The sequence below is a fragment of the Triturus cristatus genome, chromosome 7 (assembly GCF_964204655.1).
Source record: "Triturus cristatus chromosome 7, aTriCri1.1, whole genome shotgun sequence".
NCBI classification, from domain to species: Eukaryota; Metazoa; Chordata; class Amphibia; order Caudata; family Salamandridae; genus Triturus; species Triturus cristatus.
In genome coordinates this window covers 639,194,872-639,220,149 of record NC_140590.1, presented here as the reverse complement: position 1 = coordinate 639,220,149, position 25,278 = coordinate 639,194,872, and the positions used below count along the sequence as shown (strand labels likewise).

General features: G+C 52.5%; 1 protein-coding gene across 3 annotated transcripts in view; it reads right to left on the bottom strand.

Annotated features, from left to right (window-relative positions):
- HELZ (helicase with zinc finger) overlaps positions 1-25,278 on the bottom strand; it is a 2,003,166-nt gene that overhangs the window by 1,365,133 nt on the left and 612,755 nt on the right. For all 3 annotated transcript variants that reach the window (XM_085617266.1, XM_085617269.1, XM_085617268.1), the window contains exon 12: positions 24,152-24,419. In XM_085617266.1, coding sequence (XP_085473392.1) covers positions 24,152-24,419 — 268 coding nt within the window. The remainder of the gene's footprint in view (positions 1-24,151; positions 24,420-25,278) is intronic.

The following is a 25,278-nucleotide window of genomic DNA, read 5'->3' as shown; positions in this document are numbered from 1 at the left end:
GAGTAAGACGGTGTAAAAACGCAGTCCTAAGACAGAGAGGAAGAACTCAAACAGGAAAAGAGAGAGAAGAAAGAAGTGAAATGGGAAAGCTCAAACTTGAAAATGACAGGGAATTGGAAGTGAATACCAACCAAGAGCAGAAATTAAAAGCACAGATACAGCACTAACTAAAGCCCGTTATATGGAGACACCAGGAGAAAAGACATTCCATGATAAACTGGACAAGATACTGGTGGCAATAAATACCAGAGCATTACTTAAGAATAAAATTGACTCGGCAGTAGTGGATATGGGCCTACTCGCCGAAATGATCAAGGACAATTAGGAAAACTGCAGGTCCCAAGCCATTCCACTGCAAACCTACAGCTGAAAGTGATCAAATTAACAGAGATGTTGAGAAATATAGCACACTGAGAGGAAAATGCAGAAGGCTGCTCACGTCACAATACAATGAGTCAATGGTCTGCCAAAAAATACAGAAGGGAAAAACATGGTATCTCTTGACTATATATGGTGGAGAGAGCACATGGGTATCAGTAGCAAAGCCTCTGCCGGGATCACCACGACAGGTGGTAGTGCGAATATTCAATTACTGCGGCAGAGGTGTGTTACTACCGTGGACCAGACAGATGGGACAATTCACAATTGAAAACAGAAGAGCCTTGCATTTACCAGACTACACAGCAGCGGCACAAGACCACAGGTCCTCTTTCTTGGCTGTGACAGCATATTGTCCCTTATCAATGTGGGACGTGGACTATAAAATACTAAGCCAGGTCCTAACGAGTCATATCCTTCAGTATTTACCATCACTTTACCATCTGATACACCCTGATGAAAATGGATTTGCACCAGGGGGTAGTACTTACCTTAACATCAGGTGGCCTTTTCAAACCCTCAAATCCTCGAAAATGCCTCCCTTTGGAACATTGATGGTTGGTGGTGCTAGCAGTCCGAAGAAGGCCTGGAACACAATTAGTTGGACATATGTACTTCAAGGTGTTAAAACAACAAGGATTCTGAGTGGAAGCCCGGAATAGGGAAAATTATTGTATGCAGACACCACTACGGGGATTCCTATGGAACATATAATTTCAAAATAAGAGATGAAAGGGAGGTCTATGCATAAAGGGCTTAAAGAAATTCAGGAAATTAGCTGGGATGAAAGGGAACTGACCCATGCCTAGTAAAACAAAATAGGATACTAACAAAACCCCAAAAATAAATGGCCAACTGACATACTTATACCTACTACCCTTTCTGGATTATAGGCCATCAACCAGGACTCTCCAACCAACTCTGTCCTGGGCTTTTCTTTCAAAAGTCCTCCAGGTGTAACTCATCTCCTTGATGTCAGCCTCAACGCCAGGTGTTTCTTGGCATTCCTCTTTTCCTTTTCACTTGAGGGCTCCAGGTGAGGTCTTGGTGGTGTTTGGTGCGGGCTTGAACAGGGCATGACCTATCTAGTCCCAGCGTCTTTTCATAATGTCATTATAAGCAAGGAGTTGGAAAGTCTGCTGCCATAAGTCGTTTTTGCTGATAGGGTTTGTCCAGCGGATTTGGAGGATTTTCCACATACCGGTGGTGATGGGCCGGACTCTGTTGGTGGTGGTTACTGTTGTCCTCCAAGTTTCTACTCCATACAGAAAGACCGATTTTATGTTGGTGTTAAAAAGCCTGATCCCTGGAGGGGAACTTTCTCTGGTTCTGATCACTTAATTACCCTTACCTCCCAGGATTGCATTGCTAGGTCTATTGGTAGAGGTTGGGGGACGGAGGATGGAGCGATCCTTTGTAGTGGTGATCAAGAAGGTGGCGAAACAAGACATTGCATACAAGTGAACATTTCTGGTGCCCCCTTCGCTGGGGAAGAAGAGGAGGGGTGCAGACTGGTGTGCCAACCACGAACGACCAACTTATTAAGTATGAGGATGTCCTTGGAAAAAACAACATGATTTGGGGCAGGGGGTGGAAACATCATGGGCTGGATGTATGATCTGAGCATGTCATCAGAGTTTGTGCTTATTTCATAGACATGCAGAATTGTTTACTGTGTGTTTTTAGGTTTCATCTTTGAATATCAATACAATTCGGTTATTAAAAAGCCTGATCTTGGTTTGCAGCATTAGGTCCTTGGAACATCAGATCTTTTTTAGCTGAATGAAGGCACCCCTTGCTTTGCCGATTCTTGCCTTGAAGTCTGCATCTGTCCCGCCCTGCTTGTTTAGGACACTTCCCAGGTAGGTGAAGGCCTCAACCCCTTCCAGTGCATTGCCTGCAAGAGTGACTGCCATTGTGCTGGCCATGTTAGCTTTCAGGAACTTGGTTATTCACCTGTGGATGTTGAGGCCAAGTTGTGCTGATAAAGCTGCCACGTTGTCAGACTTCTCTTGCATCTGCAGATGGGTATTGCCCAATGACATGGAAACCAGTTATTTTCTGGTACCGTGGGTTGCAAATATTGGACCAAACATGACACTATAATGGGCAGATCTATTCCATCCATTACAAGTTTTGCGGCCTTCTGGAGGTCCCTGCCACTGTCAATCATGGGCAGAATAGCACTATTCAAGATAGTACTGTGTTAGTTTGGCAGTTCAGTTGCTGAGAGCGCGATTTAGAGAAATTGATGGCATTTTAGACTTGAAGCATAAATAAGTGTAGAGTCTCACTGCATAAGCTCAGGCTCCCCATAACAGACGGCAAAATAAATAAGTGCCCCAAATTATTAACTCTATTATGTAGCAGCCCAGCAACAGTGGCCAATTAAGTGGTCCGTGGACACTGCATTCTCTAAGGCAAAACTGATAAGGACATGTGCAGGACCAGAGGAAATAATTAAGAGGATGGTGACTAGCATTATAACAGAATGAAGAGCTAGGATTGCTGATAGCAGCTCTGTATTGCTAGCCCACATGTCCAGAAGTAAAATATTTCCCAAATTTCCAGATTAGGAGTCTAACAGGAATAAGCAAAGTGGGGGGCCGTAGAATGGCACCTTGGATAGCAACAAGAGTGAAAAAAAGGGAGATTTATAAGATAAGCGGATTTGAAACAAATTTCAGTTATAAACAAGTGAGAATGGGGTACTAATGGGCCTGTTCCTGAGCCACATGAGCAGAGCAATATGAGAACTATGGGACACAAAAGGGACAGGAACCACCAAAACGTGGTACAGGATCAGATGCTGGTTAGATTAAGAAACTAGTGAAAGAAATACATAGCCAACACCAACAACAAATTATAGTCATGGTGGAACAGAGAGAAGACACCCACCATTATATTCATTGAGACAAAAAACATGACAAAAGAATCAAAGTTGTATAATTTTTTATTATGTTAATATTTAATAACTCACTACACATATGCTTAGCCATTGCAAGTGGATCGAAGACACAAGTGAAGGAATAGGCTAAATTACAAGTGGTAAGTAATGTTGATATATTCCAAAAAACAGATTCAAATGTTACAAAACAGGAATGAATACTTTATTAAAATTGAAAAAACTATAATAATGAATTAGGTTTTTAAATACAAACCAGATGCCTTGATCACAACTATAGGCAGCTACGTTAACAGTCTACCAGAAAGGTAGTAGAAAGGAACCCTAGCCTACGGAGGCCAAATCAAAGGTGCCGATTTCTCTAAACCGAGCAGGCGCTCGTGTCATTGGAAGATGCATGAAAAGTAAAGGGGAGAATGGAGAAACCCAGTGTTTTGGGTTGGTGATAGGTAGTTCTAACCTCTTTAAAAACCCAGCAGAGGGGGCGTGTCCAAGATGGCGGCGAGATAGGATGTGGAATCCTGTCCCTCCGACGCCGCTAAGATTCAGCATTGTTTTATCACCCACCTCTGGTGCCATATGACCGTCCACGGGGGCTGGACGACTCCGGCACTCTGTTCTGCATTGGCGGGCCGACTCTCCCCAGCAGCAACCTCTTCCCTGCAGGCCTCCGCGGCGGTGGGGAGCAACGGCCTACAGAGCCTGCGAGGGAGCGTGGCTCCCACAGCGGTCCCTTGACTGCCGACGCGCCTGGCGGTGCCGATCTGCGGGGGGTGAACGACGGCGGTGGCATTCACGGTGCCCATCGGTAAACCACCCGGTGAGGTGTGGCGAGGACGAGGTCCGCGCTGCCGCCATTACGCAGCCAACTGAGGCGGCGTCATTTCGTGGCTCTCCCGTCGCTGGCCTCCAGAGGGGTGGATGACCTCAGCCAGCGGTCGGGGAGGGGACTGTGGCAGCTGAGATCCGGAACCCGTGCACTGAGAAGGGGCTGGTCCCTCTCACCTTTTCCCGCATTGGAGTGCTGTGGCGACCACCGCCGGCCCGACAGCAGCTATGGAGTCATACACCGACCTGGGCCGACTAAACGAGAAAGGTAGATCAGCGGACGGTGGACGCTGGGGGAATTGTGCATAGCAACAATTGTTCTGGGGCTCCGGGGCGCCTGAGACTGTGCCCGCTGCTGTGGCCGGTCTGTGGGCTGTACTTGGGGGTTCCCCCCGCTGTGTGCGCGCGGCCACTTGGGGCCTATCTGCACGGGGTACCTGGTCAGTGAAATGAAGCAATAGCTCCCCCCCCCCCCCCCCTGTTTAGATCCCGTATGAGCAGGTGCCCAACGGCTCTACTTGTCCTAGGGCTCGGGAGCAGCGCCCTATTACACAGCGCATACTCCAGGGCTCACGGGCCTGGAACTCCCCAGGGCTCCTGCGGAATACCTGGGGCTGTTGAGGTGTTCCACCACAGCTGGGCTCCTACAACATGTCCACCGCACAAGGCAGGAAGGAGAAAACGCTTGAGGAGATGCTCACGAAACAGCAGGGATTGACCGCAGCGATCGGCGAGAGAACTCCAGACATGGCGGGGGGGCGATGACACGCCTGCCACCAAGGCCTTCATGCTTGAGCTCTTCGCTGCCATAAAGGAGTACTTCCAGGAGCTCCGAGGCCAACTCGCGGCGGATCTCAGAGAAGTACGCAGAGACGTTGACGAGATCGGAGGGACGGTTGTCACGCTGGAGGAGCACGACGTCAGTAGGGAAGAAGACCTCCATCATCTACAACAAGACATGCTGAGCCTCCGGGAGCAGCACCTTGATCTCCAGGCCCACGCCGAGGACTTGGAGAACCACTCCCGGCGGAACAACATCCGGATCCGAGGCGTACCGTGGAAAGAAGAGGGAGACTACCTCAGGGCCTATTTCGCGGCACTGTTCCGCCAAGTTTTGGGCGAGTCAGACACTGGATATCAAAATGGACCGAGCCCATAGGTTGTGCCTCCCACGTGGCAACAAATCTCCGCCACCGGACATCCTTGTGTGTGTACATGATTTCCAACGGAAGGAGCATATTCTCCGGAAGGCAAGAGAACTACAATCCATCCAGTTTAGAGGCCAAACACCAGCTCTCTTCCAGGACTTGCGGCTTCCACATTGCTTAAGCGATGAGAGTTCAGGGTGGTAACCTCGCATTTTCGAGAGAAGGGCATTCCTTATTCTTGGGGCTACCCCTTTTGCATTGTCTTTAAACTCAACGGGAAGCTGCTGCAGATTCGCTCTCTTGCCGAAGCACTGGACGCCCTCGGGCTAGAGGACACAGCATCGGCTGGGCCGGCCTGGGGAGTGATGCCCCCACCACGCGGCAAGATGGCAGAGTGAGGAGGAAGTCTCCCATCCAGAAGCCTGACCAGGCCACGAGGGATAAGGAGAGAGATGCCACACTCACCTCGCTGTCGCAGACAACAGATCGCCCAGACAACCCGTGAGCCTTGACCTTAATTCTCCTGAGATGGATACCTAGATGGGCGTCGGGGGAGATGGGAAGGTTTGTCGAGAGTGGATAATTGACGACCCCTCTACCGGTGGACGGGCACGAACCTGCCTCCAATGGGATGGAAGTCTGCCGGTGACATGACCCTCCGCTGCTGTGACACATTGACAGGCTATTGTCATATTTCTGCCTTAACGTTCATTTTGACTTTGTATTTCCCCATTTGGGGTGGGGTTGTTGGGATTAGGTACTGTTTTTGAGGTTATTCTCTTATTTTGGGTTAGGGCGGGTTCTCTCCTCAGTGTGTCCTACCGTTAGTCCCTTGTTTGGCAATCCTGCGCGCATGTGCCCCTTCACTCATCAGGCTCTCTCTGCCCTCCATTATTGCAGTACATAGCATGTCCTCCAACCCCTTCCTCCCCATCTGGATCTTAAAATAGTTAGTCTCAACGTACGGGGTCTTAATAACCCAATAAAGTGGAGGGTGGCCTTATCTTTATTAGAAAATTCAGGGGGGACATATGCCTCATCCAAGGAACCCACCTCTTACAAACGGACACCCATCATATGCGCCACAGTCACTTTCCTAACCAGTTCAGGTCCTCCTCCAACAGCAAACGGGGTGGAGTGGCCATCCTAGTAGACAAACACTTTAGAGGTTCTATAGTGGGACTCACCTCAGACATCAAAGGCCGCCTCTTAGCGCTGCGACTCCGCGTAGGTACCTCCCCCTGCACTATTGCCTCTATCTACTCCCCTAATGATCGACCAGAGCGGTTCTTGTTAGAGGCCTGTGCTGAGGTCTTACATTCCCCAGACCCTACGGTGAAAATAGGGGGCGAACTTGTTCTGGTTATGAATGGCGAACAAGATCACTCAGGCTCCCGCACCGGAGGCGCAGGTGCTCTATCAGCTAAAGGAGAGGAATGATTGCGCAAAGTGGGGATTAAGAATGCCTGGCGCTGCCTACACCCAGCTGAAAAGGATTTTTCATATTACTCGGCTGCTCACAAGACCCATGTCCGGCTCGATCACTTCCTTGTTACCCCCGCTGCTTGGGCCTTGGTCACAGAGTCCTCCATTGAAGCACGAGCCCTCTCTGACCACGCACACATTACCCTATTGCTGCGCTTCCCCGCTGAGCACACTGTTTTTACCTCGCGCTGGCACCTGCAAGACACATTGTTCCAGTCCCCTGCTGTGGCTGCTGACAACAGGCACTACATCACTGATTATATAGCATCTAATGACAGGGATGACACACAACTCTCTTTGATATGGGAGGCGCTTAAACTAGTAGCACGAGGAGCTTTCATTGCTAAAGCCGCATATGAGAATAAGACCCGACAGGCGAAATGCGCGTGCTGGAGGCTACCGTAAGAGAGCTGGAGACTGTACATAAGTGCACGGGCGCCCCCCGAATTTGGCGGCAATTGGAAAAGGAGCGCCACCAACGCCGCCGTTTAGATCTCGAGCGGGCGGAGCATGCTGTAGCTCAACTAAAACACAAGTACTTTGTTGGCTCCAAAAAAGGGGGCCGCATGCTGGTGGACCATTTCGTTTCGAGGAAGTGATATCCGCGATCGCCCAGCTGAAGTTACAGAAGGCCCCTGGAACTGATGGCTTCAGTGCCCTCTTTTACAAAACCTACTGCACTGAACTCACCCAGATACTTACCCGCCTGTTTAATTCATTTGCAGACACTGGATCCCTCACGCTCTCTTTGCTACAGGCATCTATCTCGGTGATCCTCAAACCGGGTAAGGATCCAGACATTTGCAGTTCGTCCCGTCCGATCTCTTTATTAAATATAGACACGAAGTTGTTTTCCAGCATTTTGGCGAATAGGCTGAGCCCCCGCATGCCAGGTCTTGTTGACCCGGATCAGTGTGCATTTATTCCGGGACGACAGTGTAGAGACAACATTAAACGCATTTGTCATCTTATCGATAAGGTGCAGTGGTCCAAGGAGGAGGCCCTTCTCCTATCGGCCAATGCGGAGAAGGCCTTCGACCGCGTACGTTGTCCGTATCTATTCGCGACTCTGGAGCACGTCGGACTGGGGCCCCTGTTCCGGCGCTGGATCGTGACTATATATATCTCCCTACAGGTGGCTGTTCGTGTCAATGGCATACTTTCTGAGCACTTCGCGATGGGGTGGGGAACGCGGCAGAGCTGTCCCCTTTCCCCCCTGCTCTTCACCCTATATATGGAGCCCCTGGCCCAACGACTTCGTGACAGCCCCCTGGCACGGGGTATCCCATTTGGCCTTGACCGTCACCTCATTAGCTTATATGCAGACAACATTATCTGTTCAGTCGCACACCCCCTGTCCTTCCTCCCGGCCATAATCAAGGACCTTCAGACATTCAGTCAGTTCTCTGGCTTTAAAGAACAAGTTACTTACCTTCGGTAACGATGTATCTGTAAGAAAAATTAGTTAGTTAGATTCCTCACCTTAGAATATCCCCAGGCGTCAGGCCGGATCCGGAAAGATTTTTCGTCAGCAATACCCCTTGCGCGTCGCTAGGCGTCGTCTGCGGCTCCGCGTCCGTTGTCGGCATCGGCGTGCGCCGGAATGACGTCTGAGTACTTAGACGCAGCCCTCGCGCGCTGACGTCAGTTCTTGTACATAGCTTTGCGCGCCAGGAACGCAGAGCCATGCAAGAGACCGACACTGGTGCCAAAAAAATCTAGGGCCCTGAAAAGGATAACCTTAACCCTAGGTGTCAGTTCGCAGAACGGGGAGGATGGGTGGGTCGGTGAGGAATCTAACTAACTAGTGTTTCTTACAGATACATCGTTGCCGAAGGTAAGCAACTTGTTCATCTGAAGAAAACACGTTAGTTAGATTCCTCACCTTAGAACAGATACCCCAGCAATACCAAACCCGGTGGTGGGTTTGCGAACCAAGATCACACCAGAAAGTCCTGGAGAACAGAACGGCCAAAGAAGCAGTCTCTCCGGACTTGGCTGTCCAGGCAATAGTGCTTGGCAAACGTGTGCAGTGAAGCCCACGTTGCCGCCTGACAGCTGTCCCGCAAGGGAACTCCCCGGCCCAGGGCAGTAGTAGCCGCTGTGGCCCAGGTGGAATGGGCCCTCAACCCAACAGGAGGGTCCTTTTTTGCTAAGGAGTAACAAAGTTTAGTACACAACACGACCCACCGTGAGATGGTCCGTTTGTGTACCGCTTTCCCCTTCTTAGCTCCTACGTATCCAACAAAAAGTTGGTCGTCCACCCGAAACTGTTTGGTGCGGTCCAAATAAAAGGACAGCGCCAGTTTTGGGTCCAGACGGTGGAGCTTCTCTTCCTCTTTTGAAGGATGCGGAGGCGGAAAGAACGTGGGCAACGTGACAGATTGCCCGAGGTAAAAGGGGGTCATCACTTTCGGTAGAAAAGAAGGACGAGGCCGGAGGACAACCTTGTCCGGATGAACAGAAAGAAAGGGGGGTTAGATGACAGAGCCTGGAGCTCACTCACCCGTCTAGCCGAGGTGATCGCTACCATGAAAGCAGTTTTCAGGGTTAGAAGACGAATGGGACAATTGTGCAGAGGCTCAAAAGGAGCGCACATCAGAAAAGTCAGGACAAGATTCAAGTCCCACTGATGCATTACGAAGGGGACAGGAGGAAACGTGAGTAATGCCTTTGAGAAAACGGGAAACAACAGGGGACTTGAAAAGAGGAAGCCGTAAGAAGGCAGAGATTGCAGCAAGATAACCTTTCAAGGTGCCCAGAGCAGAGCCCTGCTGGGCCAAAGAAAGAAGAAAGAGTAGAACCTCAGAAAGAGGGGCGGAAAGGGGATTCACAGCCTTTGCTGTGCACCATGCCACAAATTTGTTCCACCGGCAGGCGTATACCGTCTTTGTGGAGGGACGCCTGGCTGCCAGAATGACATGACAGACTTCAGGAGGCAAGTCAAATGGCATCAACTGCCGCCGCTCAATCTCCACGCATGGAGGTGGAGGCTGGACAGGTTCGGGTGGAGGACCGTCCCCTGCAGCTGCGACAGAAGGTCCTCCTGAAGAGGCAGTCGTATCGGGGGATCGATTGACATACTAAGTAGCTCGGGATACCAGAACCTTCGTGCCCAATCCAGAGCCACTAAGATAACTTGGGCCCGGTCGCGCCTGATCTTCTTCAGCACTCTGGGCAGAAGTGGTATAGGCGGAAAGGCGTACAACAGACCGCAACTCCACTTGCGTCGAAAAGCGTCTCCGAGCGAGTGCTGCCTTGGAAATTCCAACGCTCAGAGCTGCTGACATTGCGCGTTCTCTTCGGTGGCGAATAGATCTAACCAAGGCTCTCCCCACTGCAGAAAGAGACCTTTGCGCAACGTCCGAGTTCAGACGCCATTCGTGATCCATCATGCACCGGCGGCTGAGTTTGTCTGCTCTGGCGTTCAGAGAGCCCATCAGATGTTGAACCACCAGGGTGATGCCCTGGTGTTCCAGCCATGTCCAGAGGCGCGGAGCCTCCTGACAAAGGGTCCACGACCCCACCCGCCCTGCTTGTTGCAATACCACATGGCGGTGGTGTTGTCTGTGAACACCTGCACGACACTTCCCCGGACAGAGGGAAGGAAGGCTTTCAGAGCAAGCCGGATCGCTCTCCGCTCCAAAAGGTTGATATGGAGTTGAGCCTCCGCCGGAGACCAGAGTCCTCTGATCTCCGCCTCTCCCATGTGGCCCCCCCCCCATCCCAGGAGGGACGCGTCCGTCACTACTACGTGCTCCGGTTGGGGTAGGGAGAGGCTTCTGCCGCTGACCCAATCGTGGTCCGTGAGCCACCACTGCAACTGTTTCGCAGTGCCCTCCGAGATCAAGACATGGTCGGACAGGTTGCCTTGATGCTGGGCCCACTGAAACTTCAGGTCCCACTGCAGAGCCCGCATTCGCCACCTGGCGTAATGCACCAACAGGATGCAGGAGGCCATCAGCCCCAGAAGCCGCAGCACCAACCTGACCGAAACCTAGGATAGAGGCCGAAAGATGGGAATCAGAGCCTGAATTTCCCGGACCCGCTGTTCCGGAGGATAAGCCTGGAACTGCGCTGAATCGAGAACCGCTCCGATGAAGAGGAGCTTCTGGGAGGGACTCAGGTGTGACTTCGGCACGTTGATGGAGAACCCCAGCAAATGCAGGAGGTCGGCCGTAGTCTGGAGGTGGGAGACGACTTGCTGGGGCGAGCCCGCCTTCAACAGCCAGTCGTCGAGATAGGGGGAAGACTGAAACCCCCGATCTGCGCAGATGAGCTGCGACCACCGCCATCACTTTCGTGAACACCCGAGGGGCACTGGTGAGGCCGAAGGGGAGCACGGTGAACTGATAATGCTCCTGACCCACCGTGAACCGCAGGTAACGCCGGTGGGCCGGCAGGACGGAGATGTGAAAATAGGCGTCCTGCAAGTCCAACGCTACCATCCAGTCTCGAGGGTAGAGGGCAGCCAGAACCTGAGCTAAAGTTAGCATCTTGAACCGTTCCTTCCGGAAGAAGGTGTTGAAGCTCCTGAGGTCCAAGATAGGACGTAGGCCCCCTTTGCCCTTCTTGGGAACCAGAAAGTAGTGGGAATAGCAACCACGGCCTACTTCTGGACCAGGAACGCGCTCGATGGCCTCTTTGGCCAAGAGGGCCGAAACTTTCTTCTGCAGAAGATTCAAATGATCCTCCGATATACGGTGGCACTGCGGTGGCATGGCTGGAGGGTTCGTCTCGAAGGGGAGGGAGTAGCCCCCTCGGACGATTTGCAGCACCCACCTGTCCGAAGTGATGGAGCGCCAGTGGAGCAGGCGATGGCTAACTCTGCCGCCCACTGGCGTGGAATGGGCCTGAAAGCTCGGACTAAGAAGGCTTTGAGGCGGATGCTGCCGGGGTGGATGTGGACTGACCGGCACGTTGTCCTCTAGAACCACCACGGCGTAACCCACGTCCGCGACCAGGTTGGTTCTGCGGCCGGTGGCTAGGCGGACGTGAGGAGGCACCCCTTCCTTGGCCACGAAAGGGGCGGAAGTGTGCGGCCGTGGGGCCGAGAGACCCAAGGACGTGGCCGTAGCCCAGGAGCCCTTAAAACGAGCCAGCGCACTATCCGCCTTCACACCAAAAAGGCGAGTGCCATCAAAGAGCATATCCATGAGGGTACTCTGGACATCCCCCGAAAAAGACGTGGACCTCAGCCTGGCGTGGCGCCGGAGCGCCACCGTGGTGGAAATCGCCCTACCCAGCGAGTCCGTGGTGTCAAGTCCACACCGTATGGCATGTCGTGCTGCATCTCGCCTGCCAGCAAGTGCCTGGGAGAGACGTGTCCGGGCCTCCTCCGGACACAGTGGCAGCACGTCCTCCACCGCATCCCACAGAGAGTGGGAGAAACGGTCCAAGAGGCAAGCGGTGTTCAAAGACCGCAGGCCCAAACTCAGGGAAGAGAAAAGTTTCTTTCTGAACTGTTCCAACCTCTTGGATTCCCGATCCGGAGGAGCGGACGGGAAGGAGGATTGGGAAGTGGAGGCCTGGATAACCAGGCTCTCGGGGGTGGGGTGTTGGGACAGGAAACTGGAGTCGCCCGGAGCAGGGCAGTGGCGCCGGGCCACGTTCCGATCCACAGGAGGAACTGTGGAGGGCTTGGACCAAATGCCCTGCATAACGTCGACGAGGGCCTCATTGAACTGCAGCAGAGGCTCTGTGGAGCTTGCTGACAGTTGAAGCACCTCTGTGAGGATTTTAGTCCTCACGGCCACAGCAGGCAACTCGAGCCCCAGGGCTTCGGCCGCCTTGCGCAGCACCACTGAAAAACCTGCACCTTCCTCCGAAGCCACAGTCGGAGGAGAGATGAAGCCAGCGTCCGGCGAAGTGTCCAGACCACTGGCATCCCCCAGTTCGTCTGCCCAGTCCTGTGAAAGTTGACCCTGGAGGGCCATAGGGTCCTCAGACCCCTCCCAGTCGCCCCCGTCATCCGATTCCTGATAAACAGGAGGAACGATTGGAGCCGGACGGTAGATGAAACGGTCATCCATCGGCGTCGGGTGCGGCTAAACCGGGGAACGGCGTCATCCGGAGACGGCGCCGGAGGTGGAACGGGTGTCGGAGGAGGCGTCGTGAGGTCGACAGGCCTGGATCCCTCAGGGACCTGCGGCGTCGGGACCGAGGTAGTCGACGGCGCCGGGCCGGAGCCGCCGGCACGCGAGGTCGCCCAGTCGAGCCCGCGGGGCCCGAAGGCGCGCCGGCAGGCGTCGACGGCGGAGCCAGGCCCCTCATGGCCGAGAGGAAGGCACTGACCTCCGCCGGAGTCGCGTCAGTCCCAGGGACCGGCGGGTATGGAGACGGACGCGGCTCCTGCGGAGCCGCGGGGGTGGGACCACCCTGACCCTCGGCCGAGTCGCACGAGGGGAGTCCGAAGAGCAGTGTCGCCTCTTAGACTTCTTTGATCGCTTCGACTTACCCGAAGACTTCGAGCCAGACGAGCGATGATGGTGACTGCGGCTCCGCGACCGGTCCTTGGACCTCCTCCTGGACCGGGACCGTGAGCGGCGCGGAGCCGAGTGCCGAAGCTCGAGAAGCTTACGGGACTGCTCCCGCCTAGCCTTCAAGGTCAAGGCCTGACAATCGGGGCAAGACTCCGCGTCATGGTCGGCCCCCAGGCAGTAAATGCACCGGCGATGGTGATCCGTCACCGACATCAGGCGATGACAGGCGTCACAGGCCTTAAATCCAGGCATCCTACCGGCACCAGAGTCGAGTCGACAAAAGACCAAAAAGAGTCAAAAAGTTTAGTCAAAAATTGACTAAGGGGTAAGCTCTTCCCGGATCGGCGCTGTCTGGTGTGGAAAAAAGAACTGACGTCAGCGCGCGAGGGCGGCGTCTAAGTACTCCCGACGACGTCATTCCGGCGCACGACGCCGACGACGGACGCGGAGCCGAAGACGACGCCTAGCGACGCGCAAGGGGTATTGCGAAAAATCTTTCCGGATCCAGCCTGACGCCTGGGGATATTCTAAGGTGAGGAATCTAACGAACGTGTTTCTTTCAGATATCAACATGCAGAAATCCCAAGTGCTCAATCTTACCACCAGCCAGCCCACAGAGGAGGCTCTCCGGCATCGCTTCCCCTTTGACTGGGTCTAGGAGGGGGGGGGGGGGGGGGGTAAATGTCATGTACCTCGGACTGACCCTCTACAGGAATCTGTCGAAAGCTGCAGAGGCGAATTACTCTACTAGCCCAGACCCACGCAGACCTCCACCGCTGGCGTCGCCTACCCCTGGCATGGTTTGGAAGGTTTGCCGCGATTAAAATGAACGTCTTACCACGTGCCTAATACCTGTTCCAAACATTGCCATTGGAACCCCCGCCTCACGCCCTACGACAACTGCAAGCGGAAATCGAGGGCTTCGTATGGGCTCCAATTTCATCACGATTACAAAAAACTCTGCTCCAACGGTCCAAGAAAGCAGGAGGCCTAGCCTTCCCTAACATCACTTGATATTTCCACGCCTCCCTCTTGCGTTACTTAGTAGAGTGGAATCATCCCATGACAGAGAAATACTGGGTCTTCATGGATCAGACAGTAGCGGGCCATCATATCTGGCGAGACGCATGGCTCCCGAAATCGGCCCGCGCATGGGGACTCTACTCTTCACCAGTCACGCGGCCCACATTGCTTGCGTGGGACAGGGTCTCTCAGAGGGCTAACCTGACCCCAGTCCCCTCTCCCATGACACTGCTCATTTCGAACCCCGCCTTCCCGTCGGGAATGGACACCAGATCTGCAGCCCGTTGGGTAGAAGGGGGTTGCAAACGTTTAGGGCATTTATTGGACCTTCAGGGCCTAATCCCCTTTAAGGAACTGCAATCAGACTATAATTTTTTAAGACCCATGAAGCCATTTGAGAAATGGGCAATCAGCAAAAAAGATGATAAAAGCCCTATCTCTGAAATCTACTCCTTCCTTACTACAGCCCCCTCGAGGGTCCGCACTGCAGGGCAACAACGCTGGGAAACGGAGCTGGTGCGCACGTTGACTGACAAGGAGTGGGAGGACGTTTTCTATCGGGTACATCACACTATGTTTTCCTCGAGTCACACAGAAACAGCTTTTAAAATCGCCACATGTTGGTATTATATGCCTGATAGACCATCCAAATGGCAATCCCAATGCGACGGTCTCTGCTAGAGAGGGCGCGGCAACCCTGGGACACTTCTTCACCTACTCTGGCACTATCCAAAACTAACCCGCTATTGGGAACAGATCCTAGATGATATTGACTCAGCCTTCAACACCTTCATACCCGGGCTCCCTGCTTACACCCTCCTAGGCCTTCCTAATGCATTAACCTTTTCCTTGCGCTCGACTCGAGGGCGGGCAGATGGCACTCGCACTCAACGCAGCACATAGAGTAATTCTAACGCGATGAAAATCCAACAAAATCCCAGATCACACACACTGGATACACCAACTATGGAATCTATTAGCAATGGAGAGGCTTTCAATGGAAGAGGCGGGGAAGGATAGCAATTATGCCAAAATATTGGCCCCTTTCTTAACGATCCTCTCCAAGGAATTCCGAGAACGGACTTGTCCACAATACCTGCGTCTTCTGAAATTAGTTCCAGATACCACGGCGTTCACCCCCTGAAAGTGTGCCTTACCGCCTCCTTTTTCCCCCCGATGTGCAGGACCCACAGCGTCACCCAGGGCACAGGAGCTGCCATACTCCCTTTTTTTTTTCATCTTTTCTTTAGGCTCACTGAGGAGAGGGGGCAGGGGAGGGTTGGGGCTAGGTTTGTTTCTTATTGTTTATATCTTATTTTTACATTACGTTCATTGTTTGAACTCGGAACACTACTTAGAACCTACAGACCTCAGTGAGAAAAGTAAAGAGTCGACATGGCACATATCCATGTGTGCCATGCCTACCACCCACTGCCTGAGGCCTAGGCAAGCCACCCCTCTAGCAGGGAGCACTAGCCTCAGGTGAGGGTACAGTGGCATGAGCCCTGTACCCCTGCAGTATCAAAGTCCATTCTTCGACATTGTGAGTGTAGTAAAGCCTTAAACACTACATGGTCTGGGAGCTGGTCATTACGTACTCCACAGCTACAGAATGGCTTTAGTAAAAACTGGTAAGTTTGGTAGCAAAGGTCTCAGCACATTAAACCCACACTGATGCCAGTGTGAGATTTAATGTAAAATGCACATAGAGGGCAACCTAGAGATGCCCCCTGAAAAATGACCAGCCTTGGTGTGATTCCTGAATGGCTGCCCGCCATTTGCCACCATCAGACAGGTTTCTGGAAAACTGGGTAGTAAGCCTCCGCTCTCTGATCCAGAAACAAAGCCCATCATGGGCAGAAGTGTCATGCCTCCTCCCCCCAGGATGGGCATGGGTCCACGAAGAGAAACCTTCAAAGGCCTGCCACCTTTGTGATGTGTCCCGGACGTTTGCTGCCCCCAGCAACTGGCTCCCACCGGTTCTGCCCTCCATTTTGGGTGGGAGAATCAGCAGGAAAACCATGCTAGGAGGAGAGGTGTGCCCACCTTTGCCAACCCCACCCCTCAGGTGGGGGAGGCGAGGTGAGGCATACATCTCAGTCCCCTTCATCTTGAAGATGAGGGCTCTCAACCAATCAGGGATAGGCTCATACCCACCACCCATTGGAGGGTGGCATAATAGAGGATGTACCCACCCCAAGGAAGGGACCCGTTGTCCTAACCTGCACACCCCTTTTAACGCCCCTAAATCTAGGATTTAGGGGCCACCCTGAGCCTTGCCTCCTCAGATTTGAGGGGGGAAAAAGCATAAGGACCGAAAAGCCGCGCTGACCCAGGAAAAAGAGGACACCAACTGCTTTGGCCCCAGCCCTACCGGCCTCTCCAGTCTACGTACTGTCTACAGCAAGAACCCCGGCGAGTCCAGCAGCCAGCAACCCGCAGAGCCCAGAGGACCTGCCCTGCAACCATCTTACAGACTCTGTCTCCCTTGAGCACCGGATTTGCTCAAAGCCAAGACTCACCCACATAATCCGGATTCCGGAGACTCCGCAATTCTACACCACTGCACCAGACGCCGACAGCACGAGTTCAAGTCACCCACACCACGAGGAGGTCTCTCAAGTGAATCTGATCGTGATTCTGGTGATCCCCAACCTCCCTCAAGCCTCAAGACGATGCCCGCAGCCTCAACCTAAAGGGTTCCTGTGACCGAGCTGGTAAGAAAACACCCCTGCACCAGATACCCCTCTGGCTTGGGTGGCCCAACAACAGTGTCCAGGCATCTCCTCAAGAACTCAACTTACCTCTCCAGCCGGTGGTCGCCTTCAGGAAGCCTCTCTGCCCGAGCCTGCAGCAACTTTGCCGAACCGAAGGTCTTCATTGAGAATCACGGGGTCCCCGATGTTTTCTTGGCATCCTCACCCGGCCACCCCTTTGCCGCAAGTGGTGTAGTTCCTGTGCTGGTTGTTGGCCCCTGCAGTGCTGACCTTATCCCAAGGAGCTTTGCTCTCACACCCGAGTGGCCTGCTCGCAAGCAGTCCCTACCCGAAGGCCCCATTGGTTAACATTGGGCCCCTACACACTGCACCCAGCCACCGCAGTGTCGCTGGTGGTGCAACTCCAGTGTCTACATAGACCCTGGAGAACCTTGGTCCAAAACCCCTCAAAACTCCCACTTGTAAGACGTTTACTTGTGAAACTGATAACCATTTTTCTCCCACAGGAACCCATGTTATGAGACTTTGGACCTAAAAGTGAGAAGAAAAAGTTACTTACCTTCGGTAATGATATATCTGTAAGAGACATAGATTACTCTTGGATTCCTCACCTTAGAATCACCCCCATGCGTCAGACTGGATACGGAGAATTTTTTCTTCAGCCGTACCCCTGCATGTCGGCAGGTGGCGTCGGTCAACTCTGCGTTCGTCCTTGGCGTTTGTGGTCGCTGGAATGACGTTGCGGTATATACTAAGACGCCGCCCCTTCGAGCTGATGTCAGTTCTTTACATGACATTCCACGGCAGAAGCACAGAGCCATGCAAGACACCGACCACTGGTGCACAAAATTAGGGCCCTGAAGGGAAGTCCCTTACCCTAGAAGTCAGTTCGCAGAACGGGGAGGATGGGAGGGGCGGTGAGGAATCCATAACTAATCTATGTCTCTTACACATATATTGTTACTGAAGATAAGTAACTTATTTATCTGGAAGAGACAATTAGTTATGGATTCCTCACCTTAGAATAGATACCCCAGCAATACCAACCCCGGAGGTGAGTCTGCGAGCCAAGTTCACACCAGGAATTCCCGGAGAACCAAACGGCCAAAGAAGCCTTCTCTCCAGACTTGGCTATCCAGGCATTAGTGTTTAGTAAACGTGGGCAAAGAAGCCCACGTAGCTGCCTGGCAGATGTCATTAGGGGGACACCACGTCCCAAAGCAGTAGTGGCTGTCGTCGCCCTGGTGGAATGGGCACACAACCCCACTGGAGGTTCCTTTTTCGCTAAGGAGTAGCAGATTTTGATGCAAAGAACGACCATCGGGAGATGGCCCACTTTTGCACGGCCCAACCATTCTTGGCGCCCACATAGCCAACAAAGAGTTAGTCATCCATGCGGAATTGTTTTGTGCGATCCAGATAGAAGGAAAGCGCACGTTTTGGATCCAGACTGTGGAGCCTCTATTCCTCTTTAGAAGGATACAGGAGGAAGGTGGGCAAAGTGATGGTATGTCTTACGTGGAAAGAGGTAACAACTTTGGGAAGGAAAGAAGGCCTAGTGCAAAGGACAACTTTGTCCGAATGACCCGCTAGGAAAGGAGGTTTGGAAGAAAGAGCCTGAAGATCACTCACCCTGCGAGCAGACGTGATGGCATCCAAAAAGGCAGTTTTAAGAGTCAGACGTCTGAGAGGACAGTTATGTAGCGGCTCGAAAGGAGCGCACATAAGATAGGTCAGAACCAGGTTCAAGTCTGGAGCATTATGAAAGGAATTGGAGGATACAAATGAGTAATGCCCTTAAAGAAGCGATTTACAATAGGGGACTTGAAAAGAGAAGGCTGGTCAGGAAGCTGAAGAAAGGCCGAAATGGCAGAAAGATATACTTTTGGATGCCCAGAGCAGAGCCCTGCTGGGCCAAGGAAAGAATGAAGAGGAGTACCTCAGAAAGGGTGGCAGAAAGGGGAACCACAGCCTTTGCTGCACATCATGCCACAAACTTGTTCCACCTACAGGCGTTTTCCCTTTTTTGGAGGAGGGACTCCTGGCTGCCATGATAACGTTACAGACTTCGGGAGGAAGGTCAAAAGCTGTCAACTGTCGCCGCTCAATCTCCACGTAGGAGGTGGAGGCTGAACAGGTTCGAGTGGAGGACCGTCCCCTGCTGCTGCAACTGAAGATCCTCTTGAAGGGGCAGTCTGATCAGAGGATCGATGGCCATGTGCAAGAGCTCGGGATACCAGATTCTTCTTGCCCAGTCCGGAGCCACAAGAATGACTTGGGCCTTGTCACTCTTGATCTTCTTCAGGACTCTGGGTAGAAGGGGTATAGATGGAAAGGCATATAGAAGAACCCAAACTCCACTTGCGACAAAAAGCACCGTTGAGGGAGTGCCGCCTTGGAAATTCCAATGCGCATAACTGCTGACATTGTGTGCTCTTTTCAGTGGCGAACAGATCTAACCAAGGCTCTCCCCACGGCTGAAAGAGACCTTGCACCACCTCCGAATGAAGACGCCATTCGTGATCCCTCATGCACCGGTGGCTGAGTTCGTCCGCCCTGGCGTTCAGAAAACCTGCCAGGTGTTGAACCACTAAAGACATGCCCTGATATTCCAGCCACTTCCATAGACGAAGCGCTTCCTGACATTGGGTAAACAACCCCACCCCACCCCGTTTGTTGCAGTACCACATGGCAGTGGTGTTGTCCGTGAACACCTGCTTTACTCTCCCTTTGACAGAAGAAAGGAATACCTTCAGTGCAAGACGGATCGCCCGAAGCTCCAGAAGGTTGATGTGGAGCCCGGACTCCTCCCGAGACCAGAGGCCTCTGATCTCCGCCTCTCCCATGTGGTCGCCCCACCCTACAAGTGATGCATCCGTCACCACTGTGAACTCTGGCTGGGGAAGGGAGGGGGATCTGCCGTTGACCCAATCCTGGTTTGTTACCCACCACTGCAATTGGCGCGCAGTGCCCTCCGAGATCTGTACACAATCAGAAAGATTTCCCTGATGCTGTGCCCACTGGAACTTCAGGTCCCACTGCAGAGCCCGCATATGCCACCTGGCATAGTTTACCAGCAGGATGCAAGAGGCCATGAGGCCCAGCAGGCACAGGGTCATTCTGACAGAAACCCAGGATAGAGGCCTAAAGATTGGATTCATAGCCCGAATATCCTGGGCTCGCTGTTCGGGAGGCTAAACCTGAAACTGTGCTGTGTCCAGAACCGCTCCGATGAAGAAGAGCTTCTGAGAGGGGATCAGGTGTGACTTTGGCACATCGATGGAGAACCCCAGCGAATGCAGGAGGTTGGCTATAGTCTGGAGGGGGTTGACGACAGCCTAGGGTGAACCCGCCTCCAACAGACAGTCGTCGAGGTAGGGGAAGACTGGAACCCCTGATCTGCGAAGAGGAGCAGCGACCACCGCCATCACTTTCGTGAACACCTGAGGGGTGCTGCTAAGGCCAAAGGGGAGCACGGTAAACTGAACATGCTTGTGGCCTACCGTGAACCGTAGGTAACGCCTGTGGGCTGGCAAGACGGGGATGTGAAAATAAGCATTGTGCAAGTCCAACGCTACCATTCAGTCTCCTGGGTCGAAAGCAGACAGGACCTGAGCCAATGTCAACATTTTGAACTTCTCCTTCTGGAGGAAGCAATTGAGGTTCCTGAGATCCAAGATATGACACAGGCATTTGTCCTTCTTGGGCACCAGAAAGTAATGGGAATAGCAACCACAACCTACTTCTGGAGCAGGAACTAATTTGATGGCTCCCTTCGCCAAGAGGGCTGTAACTTTCTGTTAGAGAAGGGCCAGGTGATCCTCCGACATGCAATGGAATTGAGGTGGCATGGATGGAGGGGTAGTCTCGAAGGGGAGGGAGTAGCCCCTGTGGACTATCTGCAAAAGCCACCTGTCTGACGTGATGGTGCACAGTGGGGGAGGAGAGGGCGAATCCTGCCACCCTCTGGCGATTGGTGGCCCCTAAAAGTCAGACTAGTAGGGCTTCGAGGACGCTGCAGAGGGGGAGCTGGTGGACTGGCCCGCCCGCTTACTCCCAGACCCACAACGTGGGTTCCACGTCCCCGGCTGTGCAGAGGCTGGCCAGCTTACGCAAACCTGTGGCTCTGGGTGGAATGTGGCAGAGCACCCCCTTCCATAGCCACGAAAGGGGCGAAAAGCAGACTGCGTGAGGTGTGGAAGCGAGGCCCAAAGATCAGGCCGTAGCCCTAGAGTCCTTAAAGCGCTCGTGCACGTTGTATGCTTTGTCGCCGAACAGGCGACGGCCATCAAAGGGCATGTCCATAAGAGTAGCTTGGACATCGCCCGAAAAGCAAGTGGACCTCAGCCAGGCTTAACGTCGAAGGGCTATTGAGGTGGAAATCGTCCTGCCCAGCGAGTCGGCGGTGTCCAGCCCACATCAAATGGCGCACTTTGCTGCATCTCTCCCCTCGGCCACTGCACAAGAGAGTACAGCCCGGGCCTCCTCCAGGCATTGAGGCAGCACCTGAGTCCCACACAGTGTGGGAGTAACGGCTCAAGAGTCATGCGGTGTTCACCGACCGCAGTCCTAAGCTGGAGGAAGAAAACATCTTCTCAAAGTGGTCCAGCTTCTTGAGCTCCCTATCAGGTGGTGCGGTAGGGAATGCGCCCTTGGAAGTCGAGGGTTGGACCACCAAGCTCTCAGCGGTAGGATGATGGGAAAGGAAAATGGGGTCACACGTGGCATGGCGGTGGAGTTGGGCAATCGTCCTGTCCACAGGAGCCCCTGTGTTGGGCTTGGACCACGTGCCCAAAAGGATGTCAGTAAGTGCCTCATTGAACGGCAGTAGGGGCTCCAAAGAGGTTGCAGCTGGTTGAAACACCTATGTCAGGAGGATAGTCCGAACCGCCACCATAGGAAGATCGAGGTTTAAGGCCTTAGCCGCACTACGCAACACCACTGCGTATGACGCCCCATCCTCCGTAGCCACGGTAGGGAAAGAAAGCATGCTAAGTTCTGGGGAAGTGTCCAGATCACTGGCCTCACCCAACTCCTCTCTCCAGTCCGGTTCTTCCAACTGGTCTGCCAAAGAGTCCACAGACCCCTCCCAGTCCTCCTCACCCTCCTCTGGTAGGCACTCAAGGCGACAGGAAACACCAAGGAAGAACAGGGGTACAAAAGTACCGGGCGACTTCGGTCCGGCTCCGTGTCCACCTCGAGGAGGAGGCTGGGGTCGATGTCAGCTGGGGACACAACCGGCGTCGTTGGGGGGCGGAGGAAGTGTGACAAGGTTGAGGCCAAAGCCGCCGGCATTGAAGGCCTAGAGCCCCAACCAGAGTCCATGGGGCATGAAGGAGTGACGGCAGAGTCGGGCTGCCAAAAAATAGAATGAAGAGCTTCGTAAAAGCTACGTAATTGGGCAGGCATCGCCCCGGCTCCCGGAAAGGGAGGCAAGCTCGGGGCCGTCGCACCAGGCTCTGCGGGTGGAGCCGAGTGACTACCAGCCGCATTCCCGCATCGGCCGACAGACGGGGAGAAAGCGGAGAGCGATAGTGCTTCCTCACTTTCTTTTGGTGCTTCGACATACCCGAAGACAAAGACTTCAACGAGGAGTGGTAATGGCTCCGCAGCCGGTCCCGCGACCTCCCTCTCGACCGGGACCTCGATCGGCACAGAATCAACTGCCGGGCCTCTAGAAGTTTTCAAAAACGCTGCCGCAAAGACTTCGGGCCATGGCCCGGCAGTCGGAGCACGACTTTGGGTTGAGGTCGCGCTCTAGGCACCAGAGGCACATAAGATGGGAGTCCGTTCCCGACATCAGTTTGTGACAGGAGTCACAAGGCTTGAAGCCGGTCCGCCGAGATGACATCCTAGTGCACTAGGAGTCGTAACGACTCAAAAAGACGTTGACAAAAAGTAGTCAATAAGTGACTCGAGGTACCGCTCTCTCCGGATCAGCACTAGGCTGGCGCAGAAAATTAAAGAACTGGCATCAGCACGCAGGTGCGGCGTCTAAGTAGATGCTGCAACGTCATTCCGGCGACCACGACACCAATGACGAACACGGAGTCGACCAACGCCACCTACCAACGCACAGGGGTACTGCTGAAGAAACTTTTTTGCGGTATCCAGTCTGACATCTGGCGGTAATTCTAAGGTGAGGAATCCATAACTAATTGTCTCTTTCAGATCTGTTTTGCATGGGGTAAACAGTAACTATCACTCAAACCAAGAAAAGTCTTAATTACTTTGTACTGTGAGATCCTTAGGTGTGGAACCAAGGCATACCAACCCCAGTACTATATAACCTAAAAGCAATAAAAAACTAGACTAAAAGTCATCCCTGTGTAATATAACCTGCTTTTTAAAACTGACCAACCTGTAACAATTGCAAATCCATTCCCTATTGTATGTCTGTGCTAAGGTTTACAATTGAAAGTACAATTTACTTACCTGTACCAAGTCCTGCTTGGTTCTAGAAATAAAATACAAATATACCTTTTTTCATAGATTGGTCTGGGTTCGGTCTCTGAGTGTATCTCATCAGTCTTGATTGAGTGAATACAATAAATGCTTAACACACCCTCTGGATAAGCGTAACAGTTTCCCCACACTACCACAACAAGAGTTGTTAGTACATAGCTAATTTAGTCTCTGCTATACCTCTGGGGACCCCCTGGACTCTGTGCACAATATAACTTACTTTGGTTTATAGTATATGCAGAGCCAGCTTCCTACAACAGTGAAGTAAGTGCTGTTAAGAGTACCCGTTAATGCTCACTATTCACAGCCTTAGTTATGCAGACATTCCAATTTTAAAAGTGCATGTGAATCTGGATCACACATCTTGAAACAGAGTAACTACTTCTAAAAGAAAAACAGCAGCAGCATACTATACCCTCACTCACAAAGTCACAATAATGGATTAGCAGGGTCTTTATGTTTTCAGGCCCAGTGGGGAGGGGTTACAGCTCAGTGCATCTCAACAGAGACCTGTACTGGGTAAGGGAGCAGATTTGCTCAATAAAACTTATATATATATATATACATATACATATATACACACACACACACACACACACACACACACACACACACACACACACACACAAAGAGGGGTCGAAATTTGACTATAGCCAATGCATTTTAAAATGAAGAATGACAAATGAAAGTCAAGACACAAACACAATTCCTGGTACTTACTTGCTGACTTCTTTATACTGCGCAATTTCCTCAATGTACAGTAGGTCATGCAATCGGGACTGATAGTTGACCTTAGTCAAGGATTTATCCAGGACAGACTGTGTAAAAAGTTGGTCAGCAGAAAGAGGGATTTGGTATCGGATAAGAAGGCTTCTTTCCAACTCAGTAGTTTCATTTGGCTCAAACTCTATTATAGTCTTGGAAGTATAATCCCATCGCTTGGCAGTGGTTAGCAGCTGCTGCCTTGCACACATCAGATATTCCAGATCTGCAGAAGGAAAATTGGAAATTTTACACAATGCTACTCTCAAAAGAGAACTTTTTTTCTGTCTCTTTCTTTCCTGTCTTACACATACTTGCCATACCGTTTCCATAACCCATTAACTGATAGAGACTATCTAGCTGAATATTCTATACCTTTGAAGTTCCCAGGCATCAGGATGGATCCAGAAACTTTTGCTGAGCAATACCCCTTGTGTGCATCGTCGGGTTGCGCCATTCGGCTCCGACTGACATCGTTAGCATCAACCGGCGGTACCTATATAGGCACCACCCAGGCGCGCAGATGTCAGTACGTTTAGTTTTTTCCACGCCAGAAGCGCAGAGCCACGAAGTAACTGACACAGTTTTGTGCAAAACTAGGGCCCTGAAAAGGGGAGTAACCCTAGCCCTATAACATTAGTCCGCAAACCGGGGAGGCATGGGTGGGGCTGTAAGGAATCTGTAGCTAGATAGAGTCTCTAACAGATAATGCATTACCAAAGGGAAGTAAGTTGTTCATCTGATAGAGACTTCTAGCTGCAGATTCCTTACCTTTGAATTAGATACCCAAACCATACCAACCTGCTGGTGAGTTGCGGACCAATACCTCAAACTAGGAAGTCTTGCAGGACCAAACAGGGAAAATGCCCGTCCCTGCAGACCAGACTGTCCAGGCAGTAGTGTTTGGCAAACATGTGCAAAGATGCCCACCTTGCTGCCTGACAGATGTCCAGGACTAGGGCACCCCGAGCCAAGGCCGTAGTCACAGCCTTCACCCTGGTGGAATGGGCCCCTAATCCCACATGGGGCTGCTTCTTTGCCAGGGCATAGCAGATCTTGATGCAGAGAATGACCCAGTGAGCGAT